This window comes from Phodopus roborovskii, unplaced genomic scaffold (genome assembly GCF_943737965.1).
Source record: "Phodopus roborovskii unplaced genomic scaffold, PHOROB, whole genome shotgun sequence".
Taxonomy (NCBI): domain Eukaryota; kingdom Metazoa; phylum Chordata; class Mammalia; order Rodentia; family Cricetidae; genus Phodopus; species Phodopus roborovskii.
Genome location: NW_026126446.1, coordinates 2,156,502 through 2,177,049, shown reverse-complemented (window position 1 = coordinate 2,177,049; position 20,548 = coordinate 2,156,502). Strand labels below are relative to the sequence as shown.

General features: G+C 45.0%; 1 protein-coding gene across 1 annotated transcript in view; it reads right to left on the bottom strand.

Moving 5' to 3' along the window:
• Window positions 1–20,548, bottom strand: part of Znf618 (zinc finger protein 618) — a 166,644-nt gene that overhangs the window by 15,744 nt on the left and 130,352 nt on the right. The window contains exons 10-12 of the mRNA XM_051187949.1: window positions 14,028–14,117; window positions 2,483–2,722; window positions 874–876 (exon numbers count right to left, since the gene is read on the bottom strand). Of these exons, the coding sequence (XP_051043906.1) occupies window positions 874–876; window positions 2,483–2,722; window positions 14,028–14,117 (333 nt within the window). The remainder of the gene's footprint in view (window positions 1–873; window positions 877–2,482; window positions 2,723–14,027; window positions 14,118–20,548) is intronic.

Below are 20,548 nucleotides of genomic sequence, written 5' to 3'. Positions count from 1 at the left end.
AAGGTGAGCCACTGAACTTTAATTAATGTATCCTCCAAAATATGGAGGGTTCTAGCATAGCCCCATTTTAAAGACTGGATTCTGCGATATCCTTCCAAGTGGTGTTTCTGGGAAATAACTTGGAGAAACACCACTCACCAGGTCCACCCTGCACAACACAGATCTGGGCATTGGTGCTCTGGGTCATGGGTGACATGGGTGATGGATGCAAAAGGCAGCTGGAGGCAGCTCCTACAGGCCTGCTCAGTTCTTTTACTGTCACCTCAAAGTCTCCCATAGCCTGTAGAGGCTGCTGCCATTAGGACCATACTCTTTGTGTGTCCATAAGAGCCTGGGGTGATAACTCTAGGTAGCATGTAAACCGGCAGAGGTCCATTCATTCTCTATCTACAGAGGGTGAGGGCTCTCACTCTTGAGCACCCACTGTATACCAGATACTAGGTCAGAACTTTGCCTTCATGGCCTCCTTTACTCCTCCCAACACCTTGAGGCTGTGCGGTGTTGCCCACTGAATAGGCAGACAAACAAACTGAAGCTAGCAGGCTCCCATCCACTAGGATAGCTTGTGACGCTTGACTGGAGGCAGGTTTCTCTTGTAAGAGGGAAGAGATCGCCTTCTTTACCACAGGGGAACAGGCAGGTAGGCAGAATCCTTGCTCTGACTAGCACATGGGTATGACTTACTGCAACTCAGGTCACCAACTCCTGTATTATGTCCCCCATTGCTAGACTTTCCTGGTGCAAGGGTGTCTGCTTGGAAACCAGTGTGTGGTATTTCAGGTGTAATATGCACACAAACAGCCATATTCTCCAGGATAATGACAGTCTCTACCTTGCATCATTCCACAGAATCTGCCACTTCCTGTTCCCAACCTGCTGCCCTTGGACTCGACAAGATGGTTAGACCAAGTAGGATCCACCACAGGGCTTCCAAGTCTCATAGAGGTAACCGCTGATGTGCCCATGGCTTGCTGGACACTTGTCTGAAGATAGTGACATTCAGTGAGTGCCAAATGCCATGCCAGTCCCACAGACAATTTTCAGCAAGAGGTGAGGGCCTTTAAAAACTCATCCACAAAGCTCAAGGGGAGGGACAAAGCAGAAAGCCATGAGGGTTCCATCTGATGACTGCAAGTCTCCCTCCGAGAGCATCATGACGGCCAGTCTTCTAACTCTTTCAAGATGCTGAGGGCTGAATCCAAGCATGGGCTCCCACTATCACTGAGCTACATCCCCAACCCCATTTTCTTACTTTAAGACAGGGTCTAACCAAGCTGCCCAGTCTGGCCTTGAACCCACTCTGTAGCCCACACAGGGCTACACAACTGTCACAACATGGTACTTGAAAAACCCACACTTCAAGGTTGACTGGCTCCCCTCCTTTTGGGAGATCAAGCACATTAAACAAAAGACCACAGCTTGGCCCAAATTAACTTGTAAACCACAAGAAAGGCAAGCACCACTAATTACATAGCCAGGTCATTGGTCACCAAATGACACCAGTGGCTCAATTATCTGAAGTCTCAATGTGATCACTCAGGGTTTAGTGGATAGGCCCACAGCCCCAGAAAGTACAGCATCATCTGGATGGGTGGCCCAAGGCTCTTTCCTCAGGAAAGTCTGAGACCCAGGATTCCTGGTAGCTGGCACCTAGTACACAGTAGGTCTTATATTCTGAAGGAAATGATCACCGGGGACTTCGCTGCTCAGTAATCTTCTAGAGCCAGGGCTCCTTTTTTGCATGGGCCTGGAAACTTCTGGAACTAGCATTCTCTGGTTTCCTGCTGGGTCTCTATCTCCAGGAGGGTTTCATGGGGGATCTCTAGAGTGGGAGGCCAGAGAGACAGAGCTCCATCTTTGTGCTGAAGTGCTTGGGATAGTTTTCTGGAAGGTGAAAACACCAACTCATGCCAAGGGTTCCAGACAGAATGAACAGGGCTGGATGGTCACAGACAACAGTGATCACAATGGTAAAGGATAACTGCCATGGGGTCACTGCAGCAGGGGTGCAGCAGGGGGGAGGGTGGGGATGGAAGAACAGGGGAAGTGAACAGACACCAGCCGTGAAAGGGCACCAACCATTCCCCTGCAGGCACATGGCCTAGGAGCCAGATCAGACACCTCAGCACATCTAGAAGCCCAGAGTTCTACATACATCTTCTCATGTTCAAATACTTCCAATTACTATTTAATAAAAAGCTTTGAAACTTCAGAAAGGCCAAATAAAACAGACCCCCTTAGGCCATGATTTGGGGAAAATATATCGAATTACTTTTAAAATGTTTATAAATTTTGTTGTTTAACCCTGCAATCATGGTCCAGAACTTGGTCTGGCAGGGTTACAGGTATCCAGAGGCCATGGGTCCCAATCTGTGCCAAAGCAGGATGGTACCTCCAGTCTTAGTCTTGCAGGGGAACAGCTATGGCAGGTGACGGGCAGGGAACCAAGGAGGCATGGGTAGGTAATGGAGGCCTTTCATACCTGCAGTAGCCTTGCTTGCTGGAGATCCAGAGTTTGGAGTCCGGAACGTCTGAGTTTGGGTAGCTGGAGGGGTGCGGTGTAAGAGGGTGGTGCATCGGACCACGGAGGCTGGAGCTTTTTTCCCGGACTGGTTCGTCTGGGTCTTTGTTGCCACGAAGCGTGGAGATGGAGTGACCTCTGGATGGGAACACTCAGAACCCGTGTCTGGATCTTCCGGTGGCTCCCACCCGGGGGCGGTACCTGAGAGGGTTATGCTTTAAGTCCTTGAGGGCCTTCACAGCCTGCCAAGTGACTGGCCTCTCAGGCCACCGGTCCCAGAATGCCCACTCTGACACATCCATGCCCAATCTGCCCTCACTCTACAGAGAGTAAGGGCTCAGCTCCCACCCACAGCCTGAGAACCTTTCAAAACTGTCTTGGTTTCTTTCACTTAAAGGAAACCTGACCTCTAGTTCATGCTGTTGGTCGCCATCACTTCTGCGTAGTTTGAGTGTCTACATCCTTAGGCTCAGGGCATCTGGACTATCACCCCAGGCCCAAGTACATTGTCTAGGATGTTGGCGTCTCGGTCCTTTTCCTTCATGGGAGTCTGGCTCATAAGTGATGATGGAAAACAGACAGGCAGTATGAGCTAGGGTTGAATGGTGGAGTAGGGAAGGGATGGAGGTTGGGAACTGCTGTTCTTAGAAGACTCTGGCCTGTCACTGTCACAGAGGTTTGTCTGTCCCCCATGAGGCTTGGGAAGTCTCTTACTTGCGCCCTCTACAGAGCTAGGTTCTGAGAATGAATGGCTTCTCAGGCCGTTTCCACCTCTGGTGGATGCCCTGGACCTGGTCCTAACCTGACTCACTCAAAAGAGCAGCAGACAAGGCCTGCTTCCTGAGACCATGTAATGTCTACAGCTATGTCCCTTGATGGAAAGAGGGGAGCAGACAGAGAGGGGAGGGGAGCCCAGAACCCACAGGAACGAGCACCATCCTATGGCCCTACCTGTGCTCAGGGCTTGGGGTCATTGCTCTAATTCAATTTGGATTTCTGGCTCTGTGAGGGTGGTGGGGCCTTGTCAGAATCCTGCTCTCAGGGCAGTGTCCACCCTGGGAGTCGGAGATTCAAACCACCATACCAGAGGCTGAGACAAAGGGATTTGAACCATTCTTAGCACTGATGCAGAAGTCGAGGTCCAAGGAATCTGGGTCCCATGCAAACCACAGCTCTCTTTCATGAGGAGCTGAGCACAGCTCAGAGATGCTTGCTTTTAACAGGGCTTGCCATGCCAGGGGAAAGGGGGTCATTCAGTCGCAGCTCTAACAAGCTCCAGCCTAGCTGAGAAGATCCCCAGTCTGAAGAAAGCCCAGGGAGCTCTCACTGGCAAAGGACGCCACAATGTTTTCCTTCTCTCCCTTCCCACAGAATAACCTGGCACATTCAATACAATACTGCTGCCCTGGGTCCACCTCTGACTGTTCCTCTGTCTCCCCATGGGAGATAGTTTAGGAGCCATGGCTAGAGGCTCATTCTCAGGCATATACTGAGGCTGGAGAAGCCAGCTCATGGTGGAAGCCTAGCTCCATGACTTCCGGTTTCAGCAGTCCTGGGTTCTGTACTACACACAACACAGTTTCTTCTTCCTACCGGCACTGATGAGGCAATATGATGCAGAGTGGGCAGCTGCCTAGGGATTCAGCGAGGCATTCAGAAGCCAGAAAGATACCCTAAAGTAACTGCTCCTCACATGGAAATTGCTACTGACCCTCCTGCTTAGCAACAGGGAATCTAAGCCCAGGAGCTCCAATAGGACAGCCAGCAAGAAGGTGATGGATGGTATAGGACCTGAGGCCAGCCAGAAGCTCAACAAGGCCTATCAATATCACATATCCCCTCCACGCATCATGAGACACTCACCCATACATCCAGAGCCTTGAGCACAAGGACAGTGTCCATGAGCTGCCTGGCCACCTGCTTTCCCATGAGACGTGCCTGTCACCGCAGAACCACTTCTAGGGACTATTTTGCAGTTGATTCCTGCTGTGAAAATCCTGGCATTCCTTACAGCAGGGACCTCGGGGCACCTATGAAGCACCTGATCTAATAAACAATCATCTGTTTGCTCCAGCTGCCCTGCCTGGGTATCCTCACTTACCAGACTCTGCCCAGGTCCCTCACCTCCCTACTTTCTCAACTCTTCCAACACCCATTCTCTTCCAAACTCGAGGCCTTTGTCCAAGCTGTTTCCTTTCATCCCTTAACATTTTGACTGTTTGGGCCTATGTGCTGCACCGAACAGCACTTCCTTTGGGAGCCCTCCCCAAAACTTCTTCTTTTCCAGGAACTGACTGCCATCAGTGACACTTGCTGTGACCTTTGATGACTCTGCTCTCTAAAAGCCCAAGTGGTCCAGTTTGTCTCCCTATCTTCATACACTGAGTGTGGGGCTCATTGCCTGAATGGATCACAGCAAGTGACCAAGAAGAATCATGCCATCCATGAATGAATGATGAATAGCCAGAAGAGTGAAATTTGGAACGCGGAAGTTGAGGGCATCAAAGTCAGGAAGCTCAACACAAGAGGCTGGAATAGTGCTACCAGGCTATCCTTATTCTCCCATAGCCCCAAAGTGCACAGCAGAAGGGGTCACAGAGGTCTGGTCACCACTTCAGGGTCATTCAATGGGTTGACCCCAAGCATGGATGGATCCCATCAGTCCACTCCACATGTTGACCTCACATGGAACACCATCAGGCTGGAGCTCCTCCCTGGGCTTGTCCCAGAAATGAGCATCTCAGACAGGCTGGCTACTTTCCACTCTAAGAAACACACATGAGATTTTTGTATGCAAAACACCTAAACAATGACAGGGTGCAAAGTCTCTTGTGTAGGAAGATGAAAAAATTAACCAAGGCAAAAGAGAGAGAGAGAGAGAGAGAGAGAGAGAGAGAGAGAGAGAGAGAGAGAGAGAGAGAGAGAAGTAAGAGGCAAGAGAGGCATGGGCTGTCTGTCTAAATTCTAAGAAGCAGAGGTGAAGCCTGGGAATCACTGGCGCTCTAACATTGAAGGTGGGGACAGGTGGAAACCTTTATGGAATTTTGTCCTGGAAAGAAGACTTCTGGCCACAATGCAGTGACAGGGACAGGATGGGCATTTCTGATGAAGTTAGACAAACAAATCACAACATGCAGACCTCATCAACAGATGGTGAGAGCCACGGAGCTGACTGGGTGAGTCCCAACTTAATCCAAAATCTCCACTGGAGATAGTAAACTCAGAGAACAGAGCAGGACCCAATGGCATACCCACTCACTGAACCGGGACCAGAGGGACAGTGGTCAAGGTCAGGGTTTCTGATGAAGCTGGACACCACAGGGTAGAATAACAAAGAACAGATAACTGAGCCAATAGAGAATTTCAGAAATGTGCAGTGGGACTTCCTTAAAGGCCTTAGCTGATTACTTCTAAATCATTTGTGTGGAGTGAATCTCTGCACAGAGAAAGTAATTATTTGTGTGCGTGTATACGTGTGTGTGTGTGTGTGTGTGTGTGTATGCATGAGTGTGCATGTGTGGGTGCATGATGCGAATGAGGACTCAGAGGTCATGATTAGGAGATCTTTGGGGTCCCACCTATCTGAGAGAAGTCCTCATGACTTTGGCAGAGTCACAGAAAGGGCTTGTCCTGGAGAGCTACCACAATGCCGAGTAAGAATGCCGAGTAAGAGCTACTCCTGTTGCTCTAACCTAGCTTAAAAACAAGACTCTGAAGCATTAAGTAGATCTGTGAGGAAATTAATTGCCTGCCAAAACAAAGGCAATCCTTTTCAAAGGAAGAAAACACAACCTAGTCAAGTCCACAACATACCATCTACAATGTGCAGCACAAAACCAGGAAAATGTAGTTAAAAATCAAAAGAAAAACCATTCAGAAGAAACACAGAAACAAATATGATGATGGAATTATGAGGTAGACTTAAAGCCATTATTATAAATGTACCAAAATGTTTAAAGAAGGTAAGGAATATAACTGAGGACAAGAAAAGCTGTAAAAAAAAATTTGTAGAGATTAGACATTGTAGAAGAAAAGACTGATGAATTTGAAAGCAGGACAAACGAAGCAAAGAAAAATTAGGCTGGAAAACTAAACACAGACTGAACGGACTGTATCACTATCAGACATCTAATGCACATGCAATTAAAGTCCTAGGAGAGGAAAAAGAAATTAGCGAAAAGGTCAAAGGTTATGAATGACAGCAAAAATCAGATTACTAAGAACTAGTGTTACCAGTTAGTACTTAAAAGGTTCCAGAAAGATGGAAAGATGACTCAGTGGTTATGACCTAACTTCATGATAGACTATAGCACGTCAAAGATGTGGACTATAAACCACAAAATGAAAAAAAGTTAATAGCAAAATATTAATGGAATAAATTTTAAAAATACTTGATTAGTACTGCACCAGGCAAGAAAACAAGAGTGAAAATGAACAATATGAACATATAGGAAAATATATAGTGCCAAATGAAATCCAATCAATGCAATACACTACATTAAATGTAAATGGACTATACTTCAATTAAAAACTGTATGTTCCATGTTCCTTTTTTTTTTTTTTTTTTTTTTTTGAGCTAGAGTTTTCTCTATATAGCCCTGGCTGGTCTGGAATTCACAAAGAACCTTGGGACTTTGCCTCCTAGTGCTGAGATTAAAGACATGTATCACACCTGGCTTATATATTCCACTTTAATTTGAAGCTTAAAATAAAAACTTCAACTATTCTAAAGAGGAGGAGCACAGATTATTGATACAGTGTATAAATCTAATAGCAGACATCCAAACAAACTAGTCAAAAATAGATTCATCTTAAAGAGGAAATGGTAAAACCCAGACTGGAAGGTGAGTACTTTGAGGCTTTTGGCTTAGTACCTGCAAAGGCAAACCAATTTATTTTTAAAGTCAAAAAAGGACACGGAGATTTGAAAATTATCAACTAACTTAACCTGACACTTCAAAACATATAACAAACATACTCATAATTAATTAATTAATTTTAATTTTGGTCAAGTGAACATGGAACATGTAGCAAAGACAGACCATATATATAGTAGATCATAAAGACAAACTCAATAAGTTCCAAAGATTATAAATCATAATATGTATTGAACCATAATAGAATTAAATTGAAAATCAATTAAAAATTTTGAATAATTTACTAATATATGAAAAGGAACACATTTTCTCAATAATGTTTCCTATGAAGAAAATGCCAGGTTTGACAACATAAGTGTTGAATTTCTATAAAATTATTTATAGAAAGCAATTCCAACTCTATATAAATTCTTCAAAAAATGAAAGAGAAAGGAATTTTCTTTGAAACTGCTCCTATGAAACAGCATTGTTCTGACACATAATAAAAACAAGGACGTTATAAGAAGAGCATGGTACTGGTTGGAGTTAAAGTGGCTCAACTCTCAGAAAACAGCAGCTGATCTGTAGGTATGTGTGTGTTGTGAGCACACTCACCTGTGTGTGCACATATGGAGGCCAGAGGTCAGCCTCACATAGCTTTATTAGTTCACCACATTGTTGTTGTTAATGTGCATGGAGGCATTTTTGAGACAGGGTCTGCACTGAATCCAGAGCTCACTGTTTTGGCAAGAATGGCTGGCCAGCAAGGACTTGGTACTTAACTCTCTCCACTTCTACCTCAGTACTGGGATCACAGGCATGTGCTGCCAACATTCAGTTTTTAAGTGAGTGCTGGGGAACCAAGCTCAGGTTCTCATGTTTGCACATCAAGCACTTTACCCACAGAGTTATCCACCAGTTTCAAAACTAGCTATTCTTAAACATATATGTACCACATGCTCTAGCCATTCCACAAAGACTTGAACCTATAGCTATGGGAGCTCCATTCACATCTCCAAGGTGGAGATGCTTCAAATATTCACACAAGAGTAAACAGATAAAGGGCTATCCAGATAATGTCTGGCTAAACAGATAATGTCTATCCAGATCATGGTATATTGCTTGCCACTTGCCATTTAGTGCTTTGGTCAATGACAGACCACACTATATGGTGATTCTATAATGTCATACCATTTAATAAAGCCACAGTTGTCTTAGTTTGTGTAAGTTGGACTCTGATGCTTGCACAACACAATAACCTAATGAAGCATCTCTCAGAATGCGGCTGACCTTAAGGGAAATATGGCTGCATTCATAGTGAACTACTGAAGGACAGGCTACCCCTCAATAACAGAGCACATTCTGTCAAAGTCCACATATGTTGAAAATTCAAACTCATCAACAATAACACAAGCAGACTGGTGACTGCCAGGGGATGGGAACACAGTAAATAAGGGATTTCAAAAGGGCACAAGGTGACTATGGATTTACATTCATTATCTGAATTTTGGTATATCCATTGACCAAAGATTACCACTTTTACAAAACCATAAATGGTAGGAACTTTGTTATGGGATTACATATTTCACTGGTTTTTGTAGTGTTTTAAAGACTCATTAGAAATACTTTTTTTTTTGTTGTTTTTGTTTTCTAAATAAAGGGCTTCTCTGTGTAGCCCTAGCTGTCCTGGAACACACTCTGTAGACCAGAACTCAGAGATCTGCCTGCTTCTGCTTCCCATGTGCTGGGATTAAAGGTGTGAGTCATCATTGCCTGGCCAATATTTACTTTCTTGATTAAGAACCCTTGGTCACCCTGCTGGTTGGTCATGGGTCACATTCCTAATCAAGGATTATAATTCCCTGCCCTTGGGAGAGTTGGTTTAAATGTCAGGTAATATCCTGAGAAATTTTACACAGAAGTGAGTAGAAAACACACCCTTGAAAGCAAAGTAACTTATCAAACTACATTGACTCTCCTGTAATTTAGAATTCCTCTGCAAAACCCTCTCTTGCTGAGATGGCATCTTCAGAGTGTGCTTCTCTGTATGTATGTGTGTATACAATCAGAACTGTATACATTAAATATATACTAACCTCACCATGATACCATCTTCAGAGTGTGTTTCTCTGTATGTATGTGTGTATACAATCAGAACTACATACATTAAATATATACTAACCTCACCGTGATAGCATCTTCAGTGTGTGCTTCTCTGTATGTATGCGTGTGAATAATCAGAATTGCATACATTAAATATGCACTAACCTCACTGTGATGGCCTTTTCAGTGTGTGCTCCTATGTATATATGTGACTATGTATATAGTCAGAGTTGTATATATTAAATATACAGTTTTAAAACAAAAATTTTGACAAAGAAGAGACATCTTCAGTTTATGTCGTACTCTGCTTTTCTGATATTCTCAACTTATTTTAACAAAACATAGGCATACTGACATACTAAAAAAACATGGCTTCTACTACACTAGCAAAAAAACAAAACAACAACAATAACAAAAGACCCCCAAACAAATAAACAAGTTAAGGATCCACACAATCATCTCAACAGAAGGAAATGCCACACAGCCCTAATTTACTGGAAGCCCAACTTCCAGGAAACTAAGTGAAAGGCAGCCTGAGCTGGCGAGGGCAGCTCCGAGAACCTGCTGCAGCTGACACAATAGTGATGATGAAAATGATGACACTTAGCAGTAAGCAACCAAACCCTACGATGGGAAGCAGGCAGGTGCACCCGCTCATTTCTTCCATTCAACATCGTGCAACACACCCTAAAATAGGACTGTGGAGAGCACAACCCCCTCAGATATAAAAAAGAATACGGCCCAGGATTGGAGTTGGTTTTTATTATTAGCAGATCACTTCATCACCAGCAAGAAATCTACAAAAGAAGGAACCTATGAGGACTGACAAGCAAATTCAGTAAACTTGCAGGATACAAATCCAGAATGCAAAATTCTAGCGTTCCTATGAAACAGCAGGAACAAGTGGGAAATTCAAGTTCAAGGACTACAGCAGCATCAGACAGATACCTAATGAAACAGGTGTCAAGACTGAAGAGCACACACGTGTCGAGAGAACTAAAGAAGCCCCAGATCCACAGAGGGATCCACCGTGGCCTGGGACTGGTTGTGGGGTACAACACCATAGCAATGGACAGGCCCTGAAGACCCAACATCACAGCAATGCCTGTGCCCTTCAGATTGGTCTACAGATTCAGTGTAATCCTCCCAAACTTTTTCTTTCTGCTCCACTTCCCACTTCTCATTATTATTATTTTGGTAGAAATTGGCAAGCCTCTAACATTTATGTGAAAAAATAAAGTTCCTAGATGAGCCATATATTCTTTAAAATGGAAGGATAAAGTGGAAAATCTAAGCAGAGCTGTTTTAAGACTTCCCAAAGAGGTGTAATAAATAAGAACACTGGTGTATGTATAAAGGTAGAAAAATGAGTCAACAGAAAAGAAAGACATTAACTCCTAGATGTTCAACGGGTTCCAGCAAGGGTACCAAGCCACTGAACAAGAAAACATAACTTCAACAAAGGCTGTTAGGCAACCAGAATAGGACAAACCTCATCTCACCTCAGCCACAACTCAACTGCAGACCTAAGTGTGGAAGTTAAAGTGATCTAAAACACTTTGAAAAGAACCTCACAACCATGAGGCAGGCAAGGATGACCCCCAAGGAAAGATCCAGAAAGCACCTACAACAGAACACAATGATAAATTATGCTTTATAAATGAAAATCACCTGCTTATCAGTGGGTGATGCGTGGAAACTACCAGGTCTGCCAAAGGCTGGGATAAAATATCCATGAAAGATATGGACCAAATCAAAATCAAAAAGAATTCCTACAGCCAATGAAAAAAGGACAAACAACTGGGAGGGAGGGAGGGAGGGGGGAACGGAGAGGGAGAGAGGGAGAGAGAGAGAGAGAGAGAGAGAGAGAGAGAGAGAGAGAGAGAGAGAGAGAGAGAGAGAGAGAGAGAACATCATCCACATGAGTATTTACCAGACTAAAATAAGGAAATGGTCAGTAAGTCAATGCAAACAGGGTGAACACCACCAAAAAATTGAAGTCAAATTCACTGTCCACACACTAGAACAACCAGAAGCAGACCAACCAGAAGCACCCAAAACCCCAGAACATTGGGCCAGCAGAGTTCCTGGGGAGGCTGAGGCGCTATGGGCCTTTTGGAAATGGCTTGTCAGTTCTAACAAAGAAGGAATAAACCTACTCCCCAGTAGCTCCACCCCTTGCTTGGTATTTTTCCTCGGGGAATGACCCACAAACCCATAGAATGCACCACACAAGCCTTTCACAGTAGTTCTATTCATGTCATCCTAAAGTTGGAATTGACCCAAGTGAACAGGCAAGTGATCAAACAGACTCAGATTTTGCACAGTGGGGGATCCATCAGCAGTAAAGAGGGAGCTGATATTATGACACACGTGAGTCTTAAAAATGTTTTGTGAGTGAAATCAAAAGCAGACATAAGTGCACACACGGAACTCAGGAGAACTTCCCCAGTCAGCCTTCTGGATTCTCATCAGAACCAGGGATACATGCCCAGCCATGGCCAATCACCTATCATTGAACCGAATTCCTACCTCTCCCAAAGCCAGCCTTACACATAGATCTATTCCCGAGGCCATCAAGACACTGTCTCCTGCCCTGCCTTGCAGAAACCATCCTTTGCTGAAACCAGACGAAATCCCATGTTGTATTTTAAACAGGTGCTTCTAAAATCCTCAGAAGACATCATCGAATACCAGAGAAACATAGTTAACAAACAGATGCAGAAAAACTGAGCCTAAAACAGTGAGAAAAACCAAATGAAAATCAGGAATAAAAAAAGAAAAAGAAAATCAGGAAGAGACGTAGGGAGCCCTTTGGGAGGTAAGCACCAGGGTGTCAGAGAAGTTAGGGTGCAAGTGGGGCTCCCCTTTCTGTCATGTGCCAAGGGAGGCTGGATAGCTTCAGGGTGAAGAAGGCTTACAACTTCCTGGTGGGGTTCGGGACCCACTCCCCATCTTACTAACACCATGACTTTATCAGCATGCTCTGGGAAGGGAAGGGGGTAGCACAGATACTGAACCCAGTTGCCTCTGGCCTAGTGAGTAACGCCTTTCTCAGTGCATTCTTGGTAACATCCTCTTTGGCACTCGGCAGCAGCTACCCACAAACAGCCCAATGCCTGGACACCAGCACCAGGAGTGGAGATCAAGTGAACAGGGTGGTACCCACCCAGTAGAGCCTCTGATACCCTTTCCATGGTCTGGCTACACAGTATGATAGGCCCACAGTAGATACATACCTGAAAGTCATATACCTGCTGCAGATGTCAGTCCAGACTCTGGGATAAAAAGACCTCAAGAACTCTCACAGATAGGAAACTTGGGCCCAGAGGGACTCACTAGGCAAAGGGTCACACAACAACCGGGCATTGAGTCTGATGCACAACAGCCCAGTGCTAACACAGGACAGAACTGCGTCCAAAGAGGAGTGTGCCCAGTCTTACCATTCTGTCAGCACTGAGGGATTCCTTGGGGAGCTGCTGATACCCCTGTTCAAACACTAGACACCTCTCCTCCTACTCGATGACCTTCGGGGAGCCACTGTCTATGCTGCTACTGAAGGTCTGGAACCACCCCAGACAAGTGGCTTTGATGCCATGACCTCCGTAGGCTACACCTCTTACTCTACCCCAACTCTTCCCAGTCTCAGAAAGGGGGCTGATCCATATAGTTCTACAGTGAGATGTCCACACAGGGAAATTAGCAGATGCTCCTAAACACCCCATCTGACTATCTGACTCTCCCAGAGGCCATGTAGGTCCTGCCTCATCACAATGTACATACATGTCCACTTGTATAGGAAAGGGTGAAGGCCTGAGGCCCTCTGGCTCATACACTTAGGGATGGACTTTTCCTTGACTCCCATCTGTAGAAAGACACCTGGAAGTTGCCAGGTAGGCTGACAGGCATCCAGAAAGTGCAGGGCCAGAGGTGCCAGATGGAGTCCCTTCCTATCCTTGTCAGGAGAGTAAGGGATTATGGGTCATGGTCACCAGTAAGCCCATGATGCCTGGGGCTGATTTTCAGGTCTTCTCCCTCACACATAAGCACACCATTTGCTTCCTTAGCCTTCTACCACCATAGCATAAGGGCTGTCTTGCCCAGTCACCCTCCCATCAGATAGGATGGGCCTTGGTCAATGAGGAGGAAAGCTACATCCCAGGGCAAACACTATTGGGGTAGGTGCAGAGTCAGGAAGTCCTCATGCGCAGGTGTTTGGAGAAGGTGGGACAGAGCCCACTACAGTTAATGGACAAACAGTATCCACTTTCCTGATGGTCAATATGAATGTCAGTCCTCTGAGCTACTGTGAGAGAGCTCTACCTGATTGGTTTCTAATTCTGAGAAGGCCTTCTAGGCTATTCTACCTCATAGTCTACCTCATGGCTCAGGCTAGACCCCTGACAGCCTGGACCCAAGCTCACCATGCTGGCCCATTCCCTGGCAAAGCTCCAGAGTTCTGGCCAGTGGCTGAACCTCCCCATCCTCCCTTGGGGAGGCTGCCCCTCCCCAAGCCTCCCCATCCCCCAACCCGAGAAGGGACTCACTGATGGGGGCGTGTAAGGCCACGTGCTCCTGGTAGGGCGTGTAGTACTTGTACTGCTTCCCACAGAACTCACAGGTGTAATTGCCAGTTTCTGTGGAAGGAGAAGAAGGAATGAGAACAGGTGATGCCAACCCCCTTGCCCCAAACAAAACATCAGCATCTTTAGTCCTCAAACTCATTCTGGGCCACCAGACTCAACTTGGACTATGGACTTTAACTGTCTGGTCCAAATTCCTGTGTGGCCTCTCTGTGTGTGGTGGGGATGTGGGGGGGGGCAGCTGCATGTATACATGGGTGCATGACTTAGCATACATGTCAAGGCCCAAGGTCAGCTTTGGGTTTTTTTTTTTTTTTTTTTCCACAGCTGTTTATTTATTTATTTTTTTTTTAAGACAAGGCCTCTTACTGAACCTGGAGATCACTGATTTGGGGGAACTGGTTGGTCAGTGTGCTCCAGGAACCCACCCTTTTCTGCCCTCTCAGTCTGGGATTATAGGCACACGCTGCTGCACCTGGCTTTTTACATCGGTCCTGGGGATCTGAACTCAGGTCTTCATCCCTGCATGCAAACACTTTACAAACTGAGCGAACTCTCCAGCCCCTAACTACTCCATGCCTCCATTTTTCTACCTGTAAAAGGGAAGTAGCAAAGGGCCATCTTCTTGGATTGCTGTGGGATTAACTCTGAATATGAAATGATTATAACAATGCCTGACAGACTTAGTGCTCAGGGGACTCCAGCTGACCCTCAAAGTCAACCTTCCCATCAACCTTTCTGCAAGCCCTGCCCACTGCAGGGGTCATAACCATGGTCCCTTATCTCCAGCACTTTGTCCTCAAGTATTTCTACCCATTGGAGCTGGGATCACACTTAGTCCTCACTACGCCTAAATACTTATTTACTTATTTATTATTGCATGTGGCTGATCACTCTCTCTCTCTCTCTCTCTCTCTCTCTCTCTCTCTCTCTCACACACACACACACACACACACACACACACACACACTCACTGAGTCCTTGGAAAGGGGTAGTACATACTTGCTCTGGAAAGGCCAAAGTCTAGGTGAGGAGGGTTGGAACTCATGTAGGAGAGGGGGAGTGCTTGGCTCCTTGTGAGCCATGTCTAGCACCTGTCCAAAAGCTCACCATCTCCCAGGCTCTCTCTGGAAACCCCATTGTGTGTGTGTGTGTGTGTGTGTGTGTGAGAGAGAGAGAGAGAGATAGAGTACATGTAAAGGTCAGAGAACAACATGGGTTTTGTAGATCAAATTCAGGTATTAGGCATATAAGGTAAGCACTTTACTCCTCGAGCCATCTCACTGGTCTATCACTAGACTTTTATCTTTATATTTCTCTAGTTTCTGCTTAAATTCTCCTTTAAAGATGTCTGATGTAAAATGGCTCATTTGGGGACATTGATGAACACTGATAAACACAAGCTTTAAGTTTGAAAGGAGCAGATGCTACCTTCTGCAATCCCTACACCAAAGGGGGACATCTTCCCCCCTGGGGCATCACCAACTGCCCACCCTGCCCCCACGGCCCCTTTGCACTCCTTTAGGGTGTTTCTCTGCTGCTACCATTTGTCTGGCTCCTATGGCCTTGAATTAGCCAGCCCTGATCAATATCCTCTTTGTAACCTGGTGTATTCAATCGACAATACTTTGTGGACATCTTGCCCAATCAATAAGTATTGATCTCCGGGACTGCCTTTATCGGCTGCATGGCTCCCACGGGACTTGGGAATTTGCTGAGCCAGTTGCCCTCCACCAAGGGACATTCAGATTGTTTCAAGTCACCGCCCCCCCAACCAGCGCCTTGTTAAAAATTTGCTGCAATCCACATCCTTGCAGGGGCTTTTGCATATTTGCTCATTATTTTGGCACAAGATTACAAAATACAGCTCACTGCTCAGTAGCCTGCTTGTTACTTCCTGGGGTTAAAGAGGTGGGGAGAGGCATGCCTTCTGGAGGCTTCTAGTAACCACACTGCCATCACCCACCCACACACAGCATCCCTACCGCCTCTCTAGTTTGCATATCTGACCTGGGATCGAGGGTCCAATTATGCTAACAGGTTTTATTTCCCATTTCCTTGATTTCTAAGGAAATTGACTGTTTTTCTTGGGTAATTAACTATAGTTTTTCTTTTGTGAGTTTCCTTTAAAAATCACTACATTATTTGTGGGTTTGTGATATCAACATTTTGTCACATGTATTACAGGGAGCTTTGTCTCCGCTGGCTTCTTAGTCTCCCTTGCTTTTTCCTTCCTAAGATGGAAGCTTTGGGATTTGGGGTAGTTAAACACTCTTTGGCGCTGACTCACAAATGCTGAAAAGGTATACATTTTAGTTTCTGTCAAGGTTGTTAGATCAACCGTATTAATTATATTACTCCAATATTGTACAACCTTGTCTGCTTGCTCCAGCAAAGACTAAAGGCTGTGATAAACCATCTCATTCTACTGCTTTCCTGGATTTGCTCTGTCATTTAAGTACATTATTGCTCCGTGTATGGCAGCTTATGGCTGAAATTTCTACTGGAGGGCTAGGAATGGATCGGTCAGTCAAACTGACCTAGCATGCAAGATGTCCTAGGTTCCCTCCCCAGTTCTGCATAAACTCAAAGTGGCAGTAACACTTGTAATCCCAGCAACACGAAGGCAGAGGAAAGAGGACCAGAGGTGCAAAGTGATCCTCAGCTACACATGGAGCTCTAAGTCATCCTGGGCTATGTGACATGATGAGACCCAGTCCTAACACACTATTCCTAAGTGGTTCCTGGACCACAGCAGCCTGACAGAAACCCGGACCTGCCCAAGATCTGCTGAGAGAAAATTTCTGTGGGTGTGGTCCATAAATTTATATTTTTAACAAGAACATTCTAATGCATGGGAAAGTTTAAGAAGCATCGCTCCAACATTTAATTAAACCATTTTATTAGTTCGTCTGCTATTAATATTACTAAGTTCCTAGTGATCTGTCAGGTCGTGCTTTCTACTTGTCTGCATGTGTCTAATGACATGTTCTTACATGTTTCTATACTTTAATTCATTAGGCAGGGAAGGCACTGTAGTAGCGGAGGCTGAGCAGAAACTGTCATGTCCCTGTCTTCAAGGAGCTGCGTGGAAAGGGAAACACAATCAAACCTTCGCACGACTTTCAAATTGTACCCACGGTGTGTGCACGCAAGGAAACAGACAGTGTCTCAAAAAGCCATGATGGGGCCTTTAATCTCTTTAGGGGAGTAGGGAAAAGAACCCGAGAAAGACACACTGAGCAAAATGAAAAGATAAGGAATGAACTAGGTACGATGCTCATAAACCATTAGTGATTGGGATTATTTCAAATGGACTTGACAGCTCCTGTTTTCTCACTGGAGAGATTATACAACTTGCTTTTATTGTGATGATCGATTCGGTTTTACATGGTGAACATCCCTAATCCCTGACCCTGAAATGCTCCAATAAGGTGCCACAAGTAGGAAACTCCATGCTCTGAATCTTTGTGTCACACATAATGTCATTACAAATGTTTAATGAAATCACTTAGAGATTATCTATACACATATATGAAAGGTAAGTAATTCTGTATTTAGACTCAGGTCCTATCCTAGGATATTACATTATGCTATGCAAAAATCTAAGAATCTAAAACATTATTGTTCTTAAGCATTTTAGTTACTGGACAGCTAGCCTTCTTTTCTCTTCTTTTTCTTTTTTTTTTCTTTCTTTCTTTTTTTTTGGGGGGGGGCTTCACACCCCCTGGCTTGTCCTTCTGGGCTTTGATTCTTTGGGATAGGAGTTCTTTGCTTATCCATTTCATCTGTGTTCCATTATTTTTAACTATTCTTTATTATTTTAGAAAGCATATAAGGTATATCTTTAATTGTTAATGGGGTAGAAATGGCATTTTAATGTCTTTTACTGCTGAGAAAGGGCATTTATAGGTGCTTATTAAAATGAAAAAGTATTTATTTGTGTTTACATGTCTCTGTCTGTATGCCACATGTGTTTGAGTGCCTGTGGAGGCCAGAAGAGGGCATCAGATCCCCTGGAGCTGGGGTTATAGATGTATGCTATGAACTGCTGGATGTGGGTGCTGGACATTGACCTTGGGTCCTCTTGGGGAGCAGCATTTAACAACTAGTCCTTTCTCCAGACCTTTTCTGAGACTTTAGCACATATAAAAATCCCCACAAAGCCTCACAACATAGATTAACTGGTTTCTAGTCTAGAGAGTCTGATGCCACAGGTATGGGCTAGAGTCAAAGAATTCATATTGTACATAAACTTCAAGGAGCAGCTGATCCTGCTGGTACAGAACCACACGCTAAGCAGGATGGGATTAGTCAGTCCTTCCCTGTGCACAGAACTGTAACACTTTCTAGTGTATAAGTCACCAACCCATGTCTTTCTTTTTCTATTTTTATTCTTTGTTGCCGGGTGGGGTGGGGTTGGGGGGTGAGGGGTGGAATGTGTATGGGGGGTAGGGTCTTACACAGCTCAGGCTGGCCCTGAACTCACTATGTTGCTGAACTTGCCTGTGGCATGAGGCTAGTCTTGGACTCACTACGTAGCTGAAGATGCACCACCATGCCTGATTTATGGGGTTCTGGAGATCAAATCCAGGACAGGTTTATGCATGCTATGCAAGTACCTTACCTACCAACTGAGCTAATCCTGGTCCTTTTTGGTAATTCACCTCTATATTTAGGTTAATTGTTAGCACATACACTCAACTGCCATAATTAGATCAGGTTAAAACTTACTTGTTCAGAGTTCACAGTCCTTACACTACAGCTTCCCAAATGCCTACATGTGCTCCACCAACCAGTTCCCTGAGTAAATACTTCCAAAAATGTTTCTCCAAATCCCCTCATTTTTATTTGAATGCCAATTCCATTTTTTACCAGGTATAAAATTCTTACAGTCTCTTTCCTTCCAAACACACCCATTTTCTTTGGATATACAATGTTGCAGAGAAGTCTCAAGTCACACTGCTTGCTTTTTTTACATGTAGATATCTCAATTTTCCTCTATTTACACTTTTAAAGCCACTAAGACCTACTGATGTTAGGGTCTCCTTATGTAGACTCTACCTGACACTATGACAAGCCTTTCAGACTCACACATACAGAAGCTAAAACCATTATTTGGTTTTTTTTTTTTTTTTTTTCTATTAGATCTTTAGGTTCTTTGTCATATTGGTCACACCATCAGTCACCTGGAGCTGGTTCCCCGTTTTCACACTTTTTTTTTTTAAATGGTCTTCTGTTACGGCTGTCCTTCGTGTTGCTAATCAGTTTTGTGCAGACCAGTTCTGTCATTATTGTCATGAAGCTTCTCATTCTGCTCTTGCAATGCGTTTCCCCCAAATCCTTTTTCATCTTAACTCTGTTCTGTGCCTTTTTTATCCCGCTGTCTTTTCATCATACGATCCCAGGCCCCTTTACCACAGGACCATCCAAAGGGTGAACTGTCCCTCTCCTGTCTACATGTTAAGCACTGCGATTCCCCGTGACACCATCTGGAGTTGAGGCCTTTGAGAGGTCATTAGGATTCAGTGAGATCATGAGGGTAGGAACCACATGCTGGGACAGACACCAGCTCTCAGTCTGCCATCTCTCTTCCTGTCACCCTTAAGTGATGACTTAAGATCATCTACAAACCTGGAAGAGACATCTCACCAGAGCCCAGCCCCTTGGGGCTTCCAGCTCCTGGAGCTGTAGTAGTTACTGCTAAGCCTTCCGGTTATCGTTTGTTTGTTGGTCGGTTGACTTTATGGCAGGCCAAGAGGGAGATGAGTGGTAGCAATCTCCTCCTCCTGATACAGGATTCTTGCTTTGCAGTCCAGGCTGGCCTTGAACTTGAAATCCTCCTGCTTTCACATTCTTAGTACTAGGCTTACACGTGTGTGTCACCATATCAAGCCTATTTTAATTTCTTGTATGTGGTGGAGGCTGTACAAAAATGTTTCTGTCCAGACTGTGGACAGTGTTTAGAAACACACCCTCCCTGGCTTTCCTGCACCTTCTTCTTGTCGAGTGAACTTCTCATTGTCCTTGAGCCTTTGCTTCTGTTTTTCAAGCCTCTCTCTTATCCAAGCATGAAGACCATGTGTGAAGCCTGCTTTCCTATCTCAGCAGATGCTGGGAACTATTCTCCACGTCCCTCCTGCCCACAGCCACAGCAGTCATCCTCAGCCGGCAGCTGGCAGGGACTGACACGTGGCCACCATATTCTTCTAGCTGCTGCCCTCTTGCTCGCCCCTGCTTTGCCTCTTCCTCTCCCATTTGTTCCGCTGATGCTATGCTATGTGGAAAGCAGACTTTGCCCTGGAAATCCTCCTCTTCCCTGGGCCTTCAGAGCTTACCTTAGGGTAATCAGGATGCCCTTGTCCTATGCCTACTTTACTTTGTAAGGATCCAGGGCACCGGCCTTCTAAAGAAGCAGCATCCTCAACTCCCACACAGTCTCATTCTACAAAGATCCTGACATGGCTGCAGCACCAATCTTAGTC